Source organism: Pomacea canaliculata, linkage group LG1 (assembly GCF_003073045.1).
Source record: "Pomacea canaliculata isolate SZHN2017 linkage group LG1, ASM307304v1, whole genome shotgun sequence".
NCBI lineage: Eukaryota > Metazoa > Mollusca > Gastropoda > Architaenioglossa > Ampullariidae > Pomacea > Pomacea canaliculata.
Window position 1 is genome coordinate 29,209,962 of NC_037590.1, and position 14,278 is coordinate 29,224,239.

At 36.7% G+C, this 14,278-nt stretch overlaps 1 protein-coding gene across 8 annotated transcripts in view; it reads right to left on the reverse strand.

Annotated features, from left to right (window-relative positions):
- The window catches only part of LOC112569909 (thioredoxin domain-containing protein 3 homolog), a 37,769-nt gene that overhangs the window by 3,193 nt on the left and 20,298 nt on the right, over positions 1-14,278 (reverse strand). For 5 of the 8 annotated variants that reach the window (XM_025247998.1, XM_025248023.1, XM_025247990.1 and 2 more), the window contains 9 exons: positions 14,069-14,181; positions 13,416-13,560; positions 12,290-12,397; positions 11,609-11,757; positions 11,063-11,207; positions 7,260-7,367; positions 6,739-6,869; positions 4,321-4,341; positions 3,574-3,621 (listed from right to left, as the gene is read on the reverse strand). In XM_025247998.1, the coding sequence (XP_025103783.1) occupies positions 3,574-3,621; positions 4,321-4,341; positions 6,739-6,869; positions 7,260-7,367; positions 11,063-11,207; positions 11,609-11,757; positions 12,290-12,397; positions 13,416-13,560; positions 14,069-14,181 (968 nt within the window). The remainder of the gene's footprint in view (positions 1-3,573; positions 3,622-4,320; positions 4,342-6,738; positions 6,870-7,259; positions 7,368-11,062; positions 11,208-11,608; positions 11,758-12,289; positions 12,398-13,415; positions 13,561-14,068; positions 14,182-14,278) is intronic. The other 3 variants (XM_025248005.1, XM_025248031.1, XM_025248015.1) reach the window with 3 other exon arrangements.

Genomic DNA, 14,278 nt, shown 5'->3' on the forward strand with positions numbered 1-14,278 from the left:
AAGAATATTTTGACATCACATTCACAATCTTAATATTGATGCACAAACAGAATGTGGGTGTCTGAAAAAAATGAAACCTTGCGACTTAAAGTTAGATCTAAAATAAAAAATCCATGTAAAGAACATGTATAATATTCTCAATTGCAGCTATATATTAAACAAAAAAATAATGCTTTACTCTTAGTACACCTTACATGTTCACTCTTTACCTTGATCACTCAGTCACTGCACTCTCTCAAATGTGTGTGCATGCATTCACACACACACCATTACAAAAATGACAAATTGTGGTTGCAAATTGACATAAATTAAAATTAAAGGTGATTACATTGGTATTTTTTAAGGCTTATGACTTCTGTTTTTACAGTTAAGTATAAAAACCAAGATTACCCAGCTCTGAGAATCTTTTTGGAAATAAAAGTTTCCTTTTTTTTTTAAATTTTGAAGAAAGCCAAGTTTACAAGGCGGCCAATGTGAAGCTACTTAAATCCATGTCTTCATTTGCTCCAGTATAGACAGTGTTTATATTAGGGATGAGCTATGTAAACAGCAGTAAACATGGAAGATCTATGACTCTTTAATAACACCTCTTAAAACCTTTATGATGATGATGGCACTCAGCCAATGTACTTGACACATCTGATTTAGAAAATCAAAGCAAAAAAAAAAAAAAAAACCAAAACAAAATCTAAATTTCTTATGTCCTTATATAGTCTAAAGAAAGAGCTGAGAAGATGAATCTTATAAATCTATACACGTAAGTTCATGTAAAAGCAACACCCCTCACTTAAACTGCCACATACTCCTATTTTTTGTGACAAAAAATGTATAAAGCATTTTTGATAATTGGTGTTCCATTTATGCCTGATATTAGAGATTTTGGAAGTAAAATATCAATGCGTGCTAAATCTGAAAATGAGAAGGCAGCAATACTTAGCTGGAAAACAATAGTATTGTTTTTAAATCCAATTTGTAATAATTGATAAGGAGACTTAGTTTTTAATGTGTTTGTTGCTGGTACATGCATCACTATAGACTCCTTAATTTCTGCAAAGCCTACAATGTCATCATTGTCCAAAGACTATGCTCATACTTCCATGCATAGAGACAATGAAATGGAAGAGTTTTACCAACAACTAGACAAGCTTGTGAAGGCAGTTCTGAACAAGGACATCTTTGTTGTACTTGGTGACTGGAATGGCAAGGTTAGTTCAGAAGCCTACCAGCAATGGGCAAGAAGGGTGGGCAAATTTGGCCTTGGCAAAACCAATGACAGGGCCATCAGACTCCTAGAATTTTTGCAAAGCCAGAGACTCACCTTAGCCAACACCTTACAGCCCTACAAGAAATCATGAGTGGCCTTATGACACTCACCAGACAAATTGATCCATAATCAAATCGACTATATCCTGCTGCCAAGATGCTTCAAAGTCAGCATCAACAAGGCCAAGACAAGGACATATCGCGGTGCTGACATAGGTAGTGACCATGACCTTGTTCTAACGAACCTGAAGTTAAAATTGAAAGCAAAGCAACTCTCAAACACACACGGAATTTGCTTTGATTTTGAGAAGCTGCAAGACCAAAACATTGCAGAAGTCTTCAAGGCCACAACTGGAGGAAAATTTGCTAACTGAACCTGGCGGAAAGATGTAGATACCCTTGCTGGAAAGATCAAACAGCTGCTACTGTCAACAGCCCAGGTTCTAGGGGGACAAAGGAATAAGAAACAGTCATGGGTCATAAATGACATCCTAGATCTCTGTGACAAAAGGAGGGCTTTGAAGAGAGAAAAGAACAGCAAACTCGAAGCAGCTACAAAATACAAAGGTGGGAACTATGCCATCAAGAAAGGGATGAAGGCAACTAGGGAGAGCTGGATCGAGAGCCAATGCTGGACGTAAAGGATGGAATGGCACAAGGTGACAGCAAAAAGGCCTATCAAAGAATGGATGCAGTCACTAGGCATACCCCTACCAAAAAAAAAGGAAACTGCTGAATTTAAAAAGACATTTGACTGAGTCTGGCATGAGGGGCTATGGCATGTGATACGAAAATTCAACATCGAAGAAGGCCTCATTCGAACCCCTATCTAACCAGAGCAGTACTGCTGAATAACCAAATAGGAGCTTACTTTTGCACCACAGTAGGTATACGTCAAGGATGTTTCCTATCACTCCTGCTGTTTAATATCTTCTTGGAGAACATCATGCATGAAACCCTCCATGACCATCATACTTCCATTTCTATTGGTGGAAGGCTGATCTGTGAAATAGATCTGTGAGTAGGCATTAACAAAGAACTGCAAGACCTCACCAACAGATTGACAGACAGTTAAAATGCATATGGAATTGAGACCAATACTGAAAAGAGGAAAGTTATGATCAATGACAGTGGCAAAGCAGAGATCTATATGAACGGAGTACAGCTCAAAGAGGTAAGCAACTTCAAGTACTTGCAGGAGCCACCCTCTCCAAGGACAAACACTCCACACCAGATATTTGTATCAGGATCGCAACAGTAGCAGCAGCAATGTTTAAGTTAGATAGAATCTGGCATAGCCATAAGATAAGGTTCACTACCAAGTATAATCTGTAGAAATCCATGAAAGTACCGATCTACATCTACTCTACAGATGTGACACATGGACTCCGCTCACCAAAACGGGAAGGAGAATCCGGGCATTCGAGAACAAGTGCCTGAGAAGGCTGCTCCAAAGAACATAAAACCAACGACTTTGTACAAAATAAGATTGGCACACTCGTAGGACACTAGGAACCTCTACTTTCAACACTCAGGTGACGTAAGATGGTCTTCTTTGGCCATGTGACCCAGCATGACACCTTATGGAAGACTAAGACTCCTTAATTGCAAAATGAGTTGATAAATAATTTAAAAAACGGACAACATAAAAGAACCAAAGCCATAATCACAAAGTGAGGGGTCCTAATTTTCAAATATAGATTTTTTAAAGGTATTGTAATTGTATTTAAGTTAGTTAGTTACTGCCCATTATGCCCGTCGGCACGTAGGGCAGCAACAAAGGTCCTCCACTTTTGTCTGTCCTGGGCTAGCTTCCCCACAGTGCCCCAGCTGTGGTTTAGGGTCTTCATTTCTGCCTCCACAGTTTGTCGCCAGGTGTTCTTGGGCCGGCCTCGCTTGCGTTTTCCCTCTGGAGTCCAGTGTAAGGCAGTTTTTGTGATGGAGTTGCTCCCGCCTCTGATGACGTGACCAATCCGGTGCTATCGCTTCTTCATCAGGATGGTGGTAATTGTATTTAAGGGGTATTGTAATTGTCTTGACGTGTTTATTAATTTATTGGTGTCTTTCTGGATCCCTTTAGTGTTCATCTTGCATTCTATGAGTTTGCTAAAGTAGTTTTTCATCTTGCTTTGTTTCGTACTGGTGCCATTTCTTTGGTTTTTGAACTCTGCTTCTTGGTCAGTCCCTATTTTTAAGGTTGTCTATTACACTGACTGCGATAAAAAAAATATTAAAATATTTGCTTTGTTCATGATTATTACAAAGTTACAAGTGAAATAAAGGTTAAGAGCAAGATGACAAAATCTGTACCTTCATGTTCCTCTGTTTGTGATTCTTCCTTCTTTTCCAGTGTTTGTTCTGTTTTAATACAATAACCTTTATCTTCTAGCATGCAAATGTGTATCAGTCATCACAGAAAAAGGAATTAAAGGAATTATTTTTACACTCACAACCATGAAAAGGAGAGACCATTTGAGGTCTTCATTGAGGTAGCTTGAAAGCAAAGGTCTTGGCTACAACCCTGATAGCATTTAAACATTTTATAAACATTTACAAGGGGTTCTCAAGAGTTTATAAAATGTTTAAATGCCATCAGGGAAGGTCTCATGTGAACGTGGAAGCTAGACTTCTTTTGGATCCAACATTTGGCTATGATCTGATGATGCTACCCCTCAGTTTAGAGGAATGGCAGTGTTGATAACCCAGATTTAACTTAGCATTTAAGGTTTGGTGCTTAGTTCTCCTCCTCACCTCCTTGTCTAATATATTCAACTTACCATTATCATAAACTTATTTTTTTCTACTTTTTGGGTACCCCCCAAAATAAAATCCACCTTAGGAATGAAAAAGGCTTCAATAGTCTGTGATCTAAATGATAAATGTGCATCGCATTCTGTGCATCCTGTTCTGCACACTCCACTAGGTGTTCATGGCTATCAAGTGTCTTCCAAACATCTCTGAAGAATTTAAAAAGAGTGACAGAAGGTAGGTAGAAAGACAAACAGCAAATACAGTGTGTATATGTGTGTATGTGTGTGTGTACATGTATTAACTCACCTTCTGCCTGTTGTGGTTCAGCTGTTTGTGGTGCAGGGTTTGGGCAAGAAAAAGAACAAAAAAGTATGATCAGCAAATCACTAAATCTTCGTGAAGCAGTATATGCATAAAGCACTTGTTCATATATATGTAACACAAAAATTTAGCTAAACATTTAAAACAGAAATCAAATACAAAAGTTTCCAGTAATTTTCAGTTAGAATTAAATTTAGGTGAAAGTGGGGAAAACATCATCCTATCTCCCTCAGTACACACAAGATATCCCAATCAGAGTAGCTTGTCAAAAGGTTTGAGTTTGGTTAGCATTCTAGCTAGCAGTACACCAGTAAGACCGGGGCCCACCAGCAGTAAACATTAAAGACCATACTGAATGCGAAAACATATTGTGCTCCAACATTTATAGCACCAATTAACATCTGAAAATCACAAAAAAGTTTTAAAGAAACCTAAGACAAATGCCACCAGCATGGGTGAATATAGGCACTGATGTGCAGCCAACTACCTGTGATTATGCTATAGCATGACTGAGCAATTTTGTCTTGCAAACAAGGCTCAAAAAAATTATCAGCATAGGGAACATGGCTATAAGCTATTGCCAGATGCAGACAACCTATGTTTTAGTTGTTTTTAGTTTAAGTGGCTAAAATGAGGCACTTTGCAGACAGTAAGTCTGTTGTTCACTGACAAGGTTTGGTTTCTCAAAGTACTTTTCGAAAAAAATTTATACATTTACACATTTTAATGGCTTTAAGGCTCAAAAAGACTTAATCTTTTGTCATAAAACTATTACAAACTACATTTTGAAGGACAAAAGTGATATCTGTCCAATGGAATCTTATTTTGCACCTAGCAAACAACTGCCATAGCGTGTGGCATAACCCTGAATTGATGTAGTAACACTTCGCTGAACTGAAACAGGCTTTTGTGCCATGAGTTGATTCCAGGTATGGAAAAATCAGATATTTTATAAGCTACTATACATAACAAGCTGTAATTTACAGAGTGTATATATTTTATCAATATCTATCTATAGCAGTAAAAAAATGACCCACTCAGTATGGTCTTTAAGTGCCGAAACCCATACTAGTCCAAATGTTTTTGCATATTTCTGCATATATTATACATCAATTAAATAATAATAATTTTCAAAATGCACATGCACTTAAAAAAAACAATACTAGAAGCAAATTAAACAAGTGCAAGCTTTTTCTAAAAAAAACAAACCAAAACAAACACCTACAGAAGCCAGTGCCAGGTTTCTTCATTTCATTCAGTTCTGAGGAATGCTTCTACATATAAGACCAGCACTCACAAAACTAATTAGCTTCTGACACACTTGTATCATTACAAAAAAATGTATGTGCTAAGATAACACTCAAACATATTAGTTAACAAATCAAACCACAAACAAATTAACTTGAAGACATATAAAAGGTATCACTGCAAGAGGTTGACCTGCAGAAATCCAGACATCACCTACATCATCCAAAAGATCACACCACTTTAACATAGCCATGCCAAACACAGTGCTACTAATCCAATTTTAAAGATTGCTTCATTTATTTGTGTTGTATTTTGTGTTTATTTATCATCTAAATGTGCTCAACGTTAAACCATACATGCTTATTTACCTAAGTAAAGCATTACTTTTTAACAGTTAGTGGTTTTAAATTTTTGCTGTTAAATAGAATATAATTTTTGTAATTAATTTGTTTATCATATTGATATGGATGGGTGACTATAAGCAGTTCTCTTTTATTTGCAAAGCAGTGGGAATTCAAGTGTTGACAGAGCAAATAATTATTAAGAAAGATGGGAGTTAAAGAAAATCCTGGACTGTCGTTTTTGTTTTTACCCCATTAAAGTAGTTTTACTGGCACTCAAACAGTCACTCTTAATCCAAGGCAAGTAACACTGACCTTGTACTTTGCTTTCTGAAGTGACTTTGAAAAAACAGATAAATCTTGTTTTAACTCAACAGACATAATCAGGATATGCAAGCCACAAATGACAGCTGAGGCCTCTCATCTAACATTTAGTGTGTTATATGATATTAATAACTTAGGTTCTCACTAAGCACGCGTGAGTTATCCTGTCAGTCTACATAGCCAAAAACGAATTCTGAAAACCAAGGTGGTCAGCAAGAACACAAGGACAATTACTAATATGTTCACTATGAAGCAGCTCAAATATTAATTGCCATAGTGCTCAGAAATGTTAATAACCGAAAGGCATGTATAATCTCATCCAGCTTTTTATAGTCATCAGGCTGTGATACATACAAAAAGTAATAAATAGCTGATGCAAGATACACAACTATAAAAGCAAATACAGGTAATTAACTTTTCCTTTCATTTTGCAAAGGCCAAATGTCCTATTTGGATACAGGTCACCCAGCATGCAGGACTATATCTCTACCTTTTACAGTACCATCAGATGCGAAGTCAAGTGGACCAAAGATTTTTTGAATTTTAGAAATTGCTTCTTCTTGAGTTGAACAGCCATGAACTGCATTGTGTAAAATGTCTTGACCAAACTGGGCACGAATCCTAAAACACATGGATGTCAAGATATCAATGACAAAGAAAACTGCTGCACTGAGCAAGTATTAGCTGCCACAAGAATTACATCCATTCCACAATAAATGGTTGTTCAGCTCCATGTTATTTTTTGTGTTTGTCTGAGTACCTGAATGTAACACAATCAAATGATGATTATAAGTGAGTCAAGATATATTCATGCATCCATGCCATAAATTAATACACCAGTTTAAATTTATGATAATAGTCTCAGAATATTGTTTATATATATATATAACTAGAATCTACTTCTATTTAATGTGAGTTGAAAGCGACAAAATATTTGTATCACAATTTAGCTAAATAAACACACTTTGTACTCAATATATCACATAGGCACAGAGCAGGCATGATACATACGAGTCTGGTGCCTCCCTTCTGGCAACTTCTGGGTCTGTGGGACCAATCTCTTGTCTCCATCCTTCCACTGCACCCTCTCTTGACAGCACCATGAACATGGTGGGCCCACTGGTACATCACAAATAGAAAACTCAACACTGCTAATCTTTACTTTCACATGCTAAGCATACACATTAATTCAATAAAATATAAATTAATGAAACAAAAAGATTTACTTTACTGATGAAATAAAGCAACTGAGCTGAGGTGTAAAGAGAATTGTAGAAGAATATGATGCTAAGAACAATGTAAAAAAAAAAGCCCCAAACCAACAAACAACCCAACTCACTAAGTACTTTAGGACAGAATTTGGTTGAAAAAAAAATAAAGAAAATGATCCCCTATTTAAGAAAAGAAAATCACTATTACTGCTGATGACAAATATAAATTTTAATTAGTCAACATTACTTTCAGCAAATGTCAGCATTTTTTTAACTTTAAAAATACCTCTCTTCACACTACAGCTAGCCTTTATGGATACGACCTTCCATTTTTTATTATTATTGGGTTGTCAGAAAATTCATGAGGTACCTTTTTTAAATCTTTTTTCAGAGGTCATTGATTTATATTTAAAAAAATCAATCAATAATACATTGCCCACTTTGTTCACTAACCTTTTGCCATCTTTCAGTGAGCTTAATAATTTCTCGTTCGTAGAAGGACCTGTCTTTATTATTAAAAAATTGATCAAGATGCTAATTTACAGCTTCATCTGCATTGAGCATCATACTACGCAAGGAGTTTGGAATAGAACAAAACAAGTGAAAGTCTGATGGTGCAAAATCAGCGATGGTGGGTGTGGCAACACACCCCAAGCTCTAATAATTTTTAAACTGATCAAACTTGTTGTGATGGAACAAAACTCCTTTATGATTATCAAGCTTTAAATGTTTCTGGACAATGGATTCATTCAAACTGTCCAATTGCTGGCAGTACACATTTGAATTAATTGTTTAGTTCCTTGGTAAGAGCTAAAAAAAGAGGATACCTTTAAAATCCCACCGCATAACCTTTAAGGGATGAATGTCTTCTTTTGATGTCGTTTGAGGAAAATCATCACATTGGGATCAAGACAGTTTGCACACCAACTATTGCAAACAATCCACTTCTCATTACCAGCTATTAATCCCTTCAAAAATAAATTGTCTTCCTCACATTTAATGAGCTTATCATAAATGTTTATATGCACCATCAAATGAACTTCTTTGAGTTCAGGAAAAACTCAAATATCAAGCTTGCTTATTTATCACAGCTTCTTCAGGAGGTTGTGACCGCTTGATGATGGATGTTCAATGTTTTTGCAGTCTCTCCTGTTGTGTTACATGGGTTAAACTTGAACAATGCCTTTATTTTGTCGTCATACACCTTGGTAGGCCTCCCTTACTGAAAAGCATTGTTGAGATCAAAATTTTCTTATTTCTTTATGATCCCCGTGGAGCATAGGGTCGCAGCTACACCACGCCATCGGATCCGGTTTTGGGCGTCCCTTTCCAGTTGGGTCCATGTCATGCCAGCTGTCTGTCTGGGTCTCCCAACCCTGCACCACCCCTGTGGGTTCCAGCCCAGAGCTTGTCTTGTTAAATTGTCGGCCAGCTTTCGCAAGGTGTGACTGATCCAGCCCCACTTCTGCTTCTTGATGTCTTGGCTAGCAGGGTTTTGGTTGGTTCTCTCCCACCAGTCTATATTGCAGATCTTCTCAGGCCATCTGATGTTGTGGATGTGGCGCAGACATCTGTTGACGAATATCTGAATCTTGTTGGTGGTAGTGTTTGTCACATGCCATGTCTCAGATTCATACAGAAGGACTGACTTTACATTTGCATTAAAGATGTGGATCATGGTGTGTAGAGATAAATCCCTGGAGTTCCAGATAGGTTGCAGGATGTGGAATGCAATCCTGCCTTTATTTATTTGGCTTCTTACATCTTCATATGTACCTCCATCTTTGCTGACTAAGCTGCAAAGGTAGGTGAAATGGTCAGACTCTGTAATACATTCTCCATGTAGCTGGAGTGGGGCTTCTTGCTTGTTGTTGACCTGCATTGCCTGTCTTCTTGATGTTGATTGTCAGGCCAGTCATCGCTGCTTCTTCTGAGAGCCAAGTCAGCTTTGTCTGCGTGTGTTCCTGCTTGTGGGATAACAGGCTGATGTCACCCACAAAGTCGAGATCCTCAGATTGCATGGCGAAGGTCCACTGAATGCCCATGTACGTTGCTGTTAGAGGTTGTTCTTCTTATGATCCTGTAACTCCTGTAAGAGGTTGTTCTTCTCATGATCCAGTCTATAACGATAAGGAAGATTGTTGGCAAGAGCATACAGCCTTGCCTCACTCCAGTCCTCACTGTGAAGAGGTTGGTTAGCTTCCCATTGTAGATCACCTGGCATGTCAAGTCCTCGACAGCTGTTAAATGATTGCAATTAACTTTGGTGGAAATCTGTAGTACTGCATCAGCTTTCAGATGGTTTCATGTCTACAGTCAAAAGCCTTCTCAAAATCCACAAATGTCATGTAGAGTGGCGACTGCCATTGGAGGGACTGTTCAATAATGATTCACAGTGTAGCGATATGGTCTGTACATGATTTACCCTGCTGAAAGCCTGCCTGCTCTTGTCTCAGTCTCTTGTCTAGGGCACTCTTCAGTCCGTCCAGGAAGATTCTGGTCAGTACAATGCTGGAAATGGACAGTAGCATAATCCCGCACCAGTTGCTGCACTAGGTCAGGTCACCTTTCTTGGGTAGCTTTACTAGATAGCCAAGCTTCCAGTCTGCTGGAACTTGCTCCTGCTCCCAAAATCACCAGCACAAAATTTCGTGAACGATCGTTGGTACTGATATTCTTGTAAAGCATTGTCACTGTAAGCTTTATGCAATTTTTCACAAGCTTGACATGCATTCTTTCCTTTATGGAAGTAAAATAGTTAAATATGGCGAAAATGCAGTTCGATCTTCTGTCTATAGCAGTAAAATCTCCAAAAACTCAACCAAATCGTTCAATTTTTTTTTTTAGAATGAAGCTAGTAGAACTGTCAGATGTAAAATGACAGAGCAGTAAAGTAGATGTAAATGACTGTAGTACTTTAAAAAACAAATTAGCATCATCTATTGCAAAAATACATCATGACTTTTCCAACAACCCAATAACATCTAAAGAAGTATATACAACAAAGCCAAAATTGTCAAATGGCAAGAATGGAAAAGTACGATTTTTAGACTGATAATTTTTTTTCGGAAGAAAATAATTAAATCAGATGTTCATGATAACAATGAATCTAAAAATGAAAAGTACTGGAGCATTTTAAAATCTGGTCAAACAAAATACATCTGAGTATAAAGTACTCATTCAAAAGTTAAAGACTACATACACAAAAATTAAAATATAACATTTTTTTCACTCGGAGCAACAGCTTGCTGTGATATTTGCAGTGAATAGGAACAGGAAATGATAATTTATAAAAATCGTTCCATTAAAAAAATGTACATGAAAAATCAGATTTAAATAATTAAAATTGATGCTCCTATTTTTGCACTTGTAATATGGGGTTAGTTTCCTTTTGTATATGTATCCATGGTACTAAATAGGCAAATATTTAATATTTTATGATTCTAGACACATGAGAAGTGAAAAGCAGGCTATCTGCATTCATATTTAACTTCTTACGCAAGAAGGTGAATCAGATAAAGAATATTATAAAAAAACTTTATAAACAAGTTTGCTCAGCACCATAGCTTACATGGTGTTGCTTAATGAGAACATAATATCCACCTTGTCATGTAATCCACAAGGCTGTCATAGTAGTCCTTATCCTTGACACTGTCATAGAAACTTTCTGCAATGTCATGGGTGATAGTTGTTTCCTTACGAGCAGCAATCCGAAAACCTGACTCATGGATCTTCTGAATGATGGCATCTAAGTGAATTTGAAAAGACATTTTCAAACTAAACTTAAATTCTGAATACTGCAAAACTTATTTCTTCAATGTTGCTTTTTTTTTTCATTGTCAGTACCAACTTTCTGTGTATTCATACAAAGGTGTTTCATACTGATTCATGCATATATTTAAAAGTTTATAGAAGCAAATGTTACACTTAAATGGTGCATCTACCTTTAGTTAAATACTGTATTTATTCCAACATGACTGATTGGTCCTTTATGCTAGCTTATGATGATCTACTGTAAGCATAGACTCAAGAGCATCTACCACAAAAAAAATATGTCAGCAAAGGGAAGCAAGCTTCCTCAGAGACAGAGCTGACAACAAGTTTAAATGCCTTCATGCATGATGAAGAAAGCACAAAAAGGAAATCCACCTTTGGTGCCAAAAGCATCAGGCTTAATTACAGCAACAGTCTGCTCCATAGGGAAGAAGAAGTTCAGTTCCTTCTCTGCAGACTTAGGTGAATCAGATCCATGAAGCTGGTTTAGTGAACTTTTGCTAACTGTGTACTGTGCTCGCAAACTGTCATGAAAGTAAAACGTTCCACTTAGCTGCACATGTGCTGTGCTGTTAAAGCAACATGTCTCATTAATCATTAACCTGTGGTCTATGTTCTTATATTTGGCTTCTGTGACATCAGAATAGGAATCAAGGTAAATTCATTTGCTCTTTTCCACTCAAAAATTTAATTCAAAGAAATCCCATTGGACTTGTGACAATTTGTTACCATGGCACTTTATTTACCAGTCAGTAAATCTGAGCTTAACTTTGTCTTGAGATAACCTATAATACATTCCACAAATGTTTCTAAAAAAAAAATCTTGATTATGAAATGGTTGCATATTTGATATTGTGATAAGTGCTATAACTCATCATGCTGACTGATCTTTACAAGATAGGTGTTTGCATCTATTTAGCCAAAACCCTTTTCCATGGATGGTGCATGAATGACAAAATATAAATTAATACAAGGCCATTCACTTGAAATTAATTGATGTTCTGCTTTTCAGATAAACTTCATAGATCCTGTATAAAAAAAAAGTCACTACATAACCTGTCTGGTGCTATTGCTTTTGCTTCTTCAACATCTTTAGGTCCCAGCATCGTGCGCCACTCATCAATGGCATCAATTCTTGCCAGTCCCAGTGCCAGCAATGGTCCACTGAAACATTAGTGTCAAGATATAAAATATATATAAATACCCAGATTCCCATGCAGTCACTTAATCCCCAGACACTTAATCCCCTAGACCTAAGCACTTAATCCCCAGACACTTAATCCCTAAACTAAACCCTTAACTATAAAAATTATGAAGTCAGTGAAATATTTAACTGAAATTCAAATGATTACTTTCATATAAACATCACAATAAGTTTTACAATTAAAATAAATATTGAAATACATTAATAATATTTAAATCATGCTATTAACTTCAATGTCATTTGAACATCTACAACATTAGTTAAAGTTCATATAAGCTAGTAAATTCAATGTTCTTCAACAATATGATATGAAAATTGTTCTTAAGTGTTCGCGAGGCAATTTTTGTTAATCAATATGACAGGTAAGCTTATGATTGGAGGTACAGAAGACGATCCATTGATTCATATCTCTCTAAAAGTCTAGGGGATTAAGCGTCTGGGGATTAAGTGCTTAGGGATTAAAAAGTCTAGGGATTAAGTGTTGGGGATTAAGTGACTGGACACCGAATACCCTAACATACAAACACACATGAACACTATTTAAGACACTGCTTGTTCTTAAAAACATTGGGCCATTAGTACTTCAGAAGGCAGCTTGCTCAGACTGAATCTTGCTGTACAGCAGTGGTTCTCAAAGTATTTCGGACCGCGGACCACTTTACTTAAGTAAAAAATATGGCGGACCACCAAGGCCTAAAAATCAGTCTGTACTATGAATTTCAAATTTAAACTGCCGCATTTGTTTCATTACAATTCAAAACTAAATGTCCTTTTGTGACAGTAGTATAGTAATAAGTTGACATCAAACTACCTACCTTGTTCTTTGTAATTAAAATGTAATGCGAGGAATGCATCACTTTAAACATCATTTGCTGGCATATAACGACTGTCAGCCGCGGACCACCTGACTTATGCACTAGTGGTCGGCGGACCACACTTTGAGAACCACTGCTGTACAGGATCACAGAAGCTGTTTACCTTGACATGTCATTGGTCAGCTCCTCAAAGTATGGCTGACCAACATGTTCTGAGTAGAAATCCTCAGCCTGTTGCTTGGTCAGTTGTACAGTTCTCTGTAGTGCAATTTGAAAGCCAGCTTCCTTTATCTTCTCCAGAATTTCATCTGAAGGCAAAATTATTTGTCTCTCTTTGTAAAGTCATGCATACACTTATCACAGAACAGCAAGGTTATTTAAAAAATATATTTGGAGTTAAAACTGTTAGAGCAATTACTTTTATTGTTTTGGACAAAATTCCAGAAATATTTAAGATGAAAATATGATTTATGTCAACATGTTAATTTTCACCATCTACTTCCAAAGAATAAAGATAATAAGCTCCCCTGGCTTGACACAATTTCAATCTGTCTGGATTCTTCACTCTTATAAACTTATGGCAACTGTTCACGATCTTTTCAGGATGTTTACTTGTATACAAAAAATAAATAGCTTTATTTACAGCAGGGGATTATGACAACACTAAGTGATTTAGTTGACAGATTGACTACAAATAGCTGCCAAAAGTCTGCTATCATATCTCAAAGGAGGGCATCAGAATTCTCCAGAACAGTACAAAAATCTTCTCAATGCAGTTTGTACTGTTTAAATTATGTTAAGGAGGACATAGCATACCTCGGCTTTGTGCAAATGCCTCTGGTCGAATGAGAGCAAGTGTGCGCTGCAAAGTTTCCTTAGGTTTCTTGTGGGTAGGTAATTGTAGTGAGGGGAAAAAGAAAGCCATTTCTCTGAATAAAAAGATTCAAATACACCCATGGTCTGTGACAATTATCACTTAAATTATCTGGCATTTACATAAAATTAACATTATCAGAATATAATTAA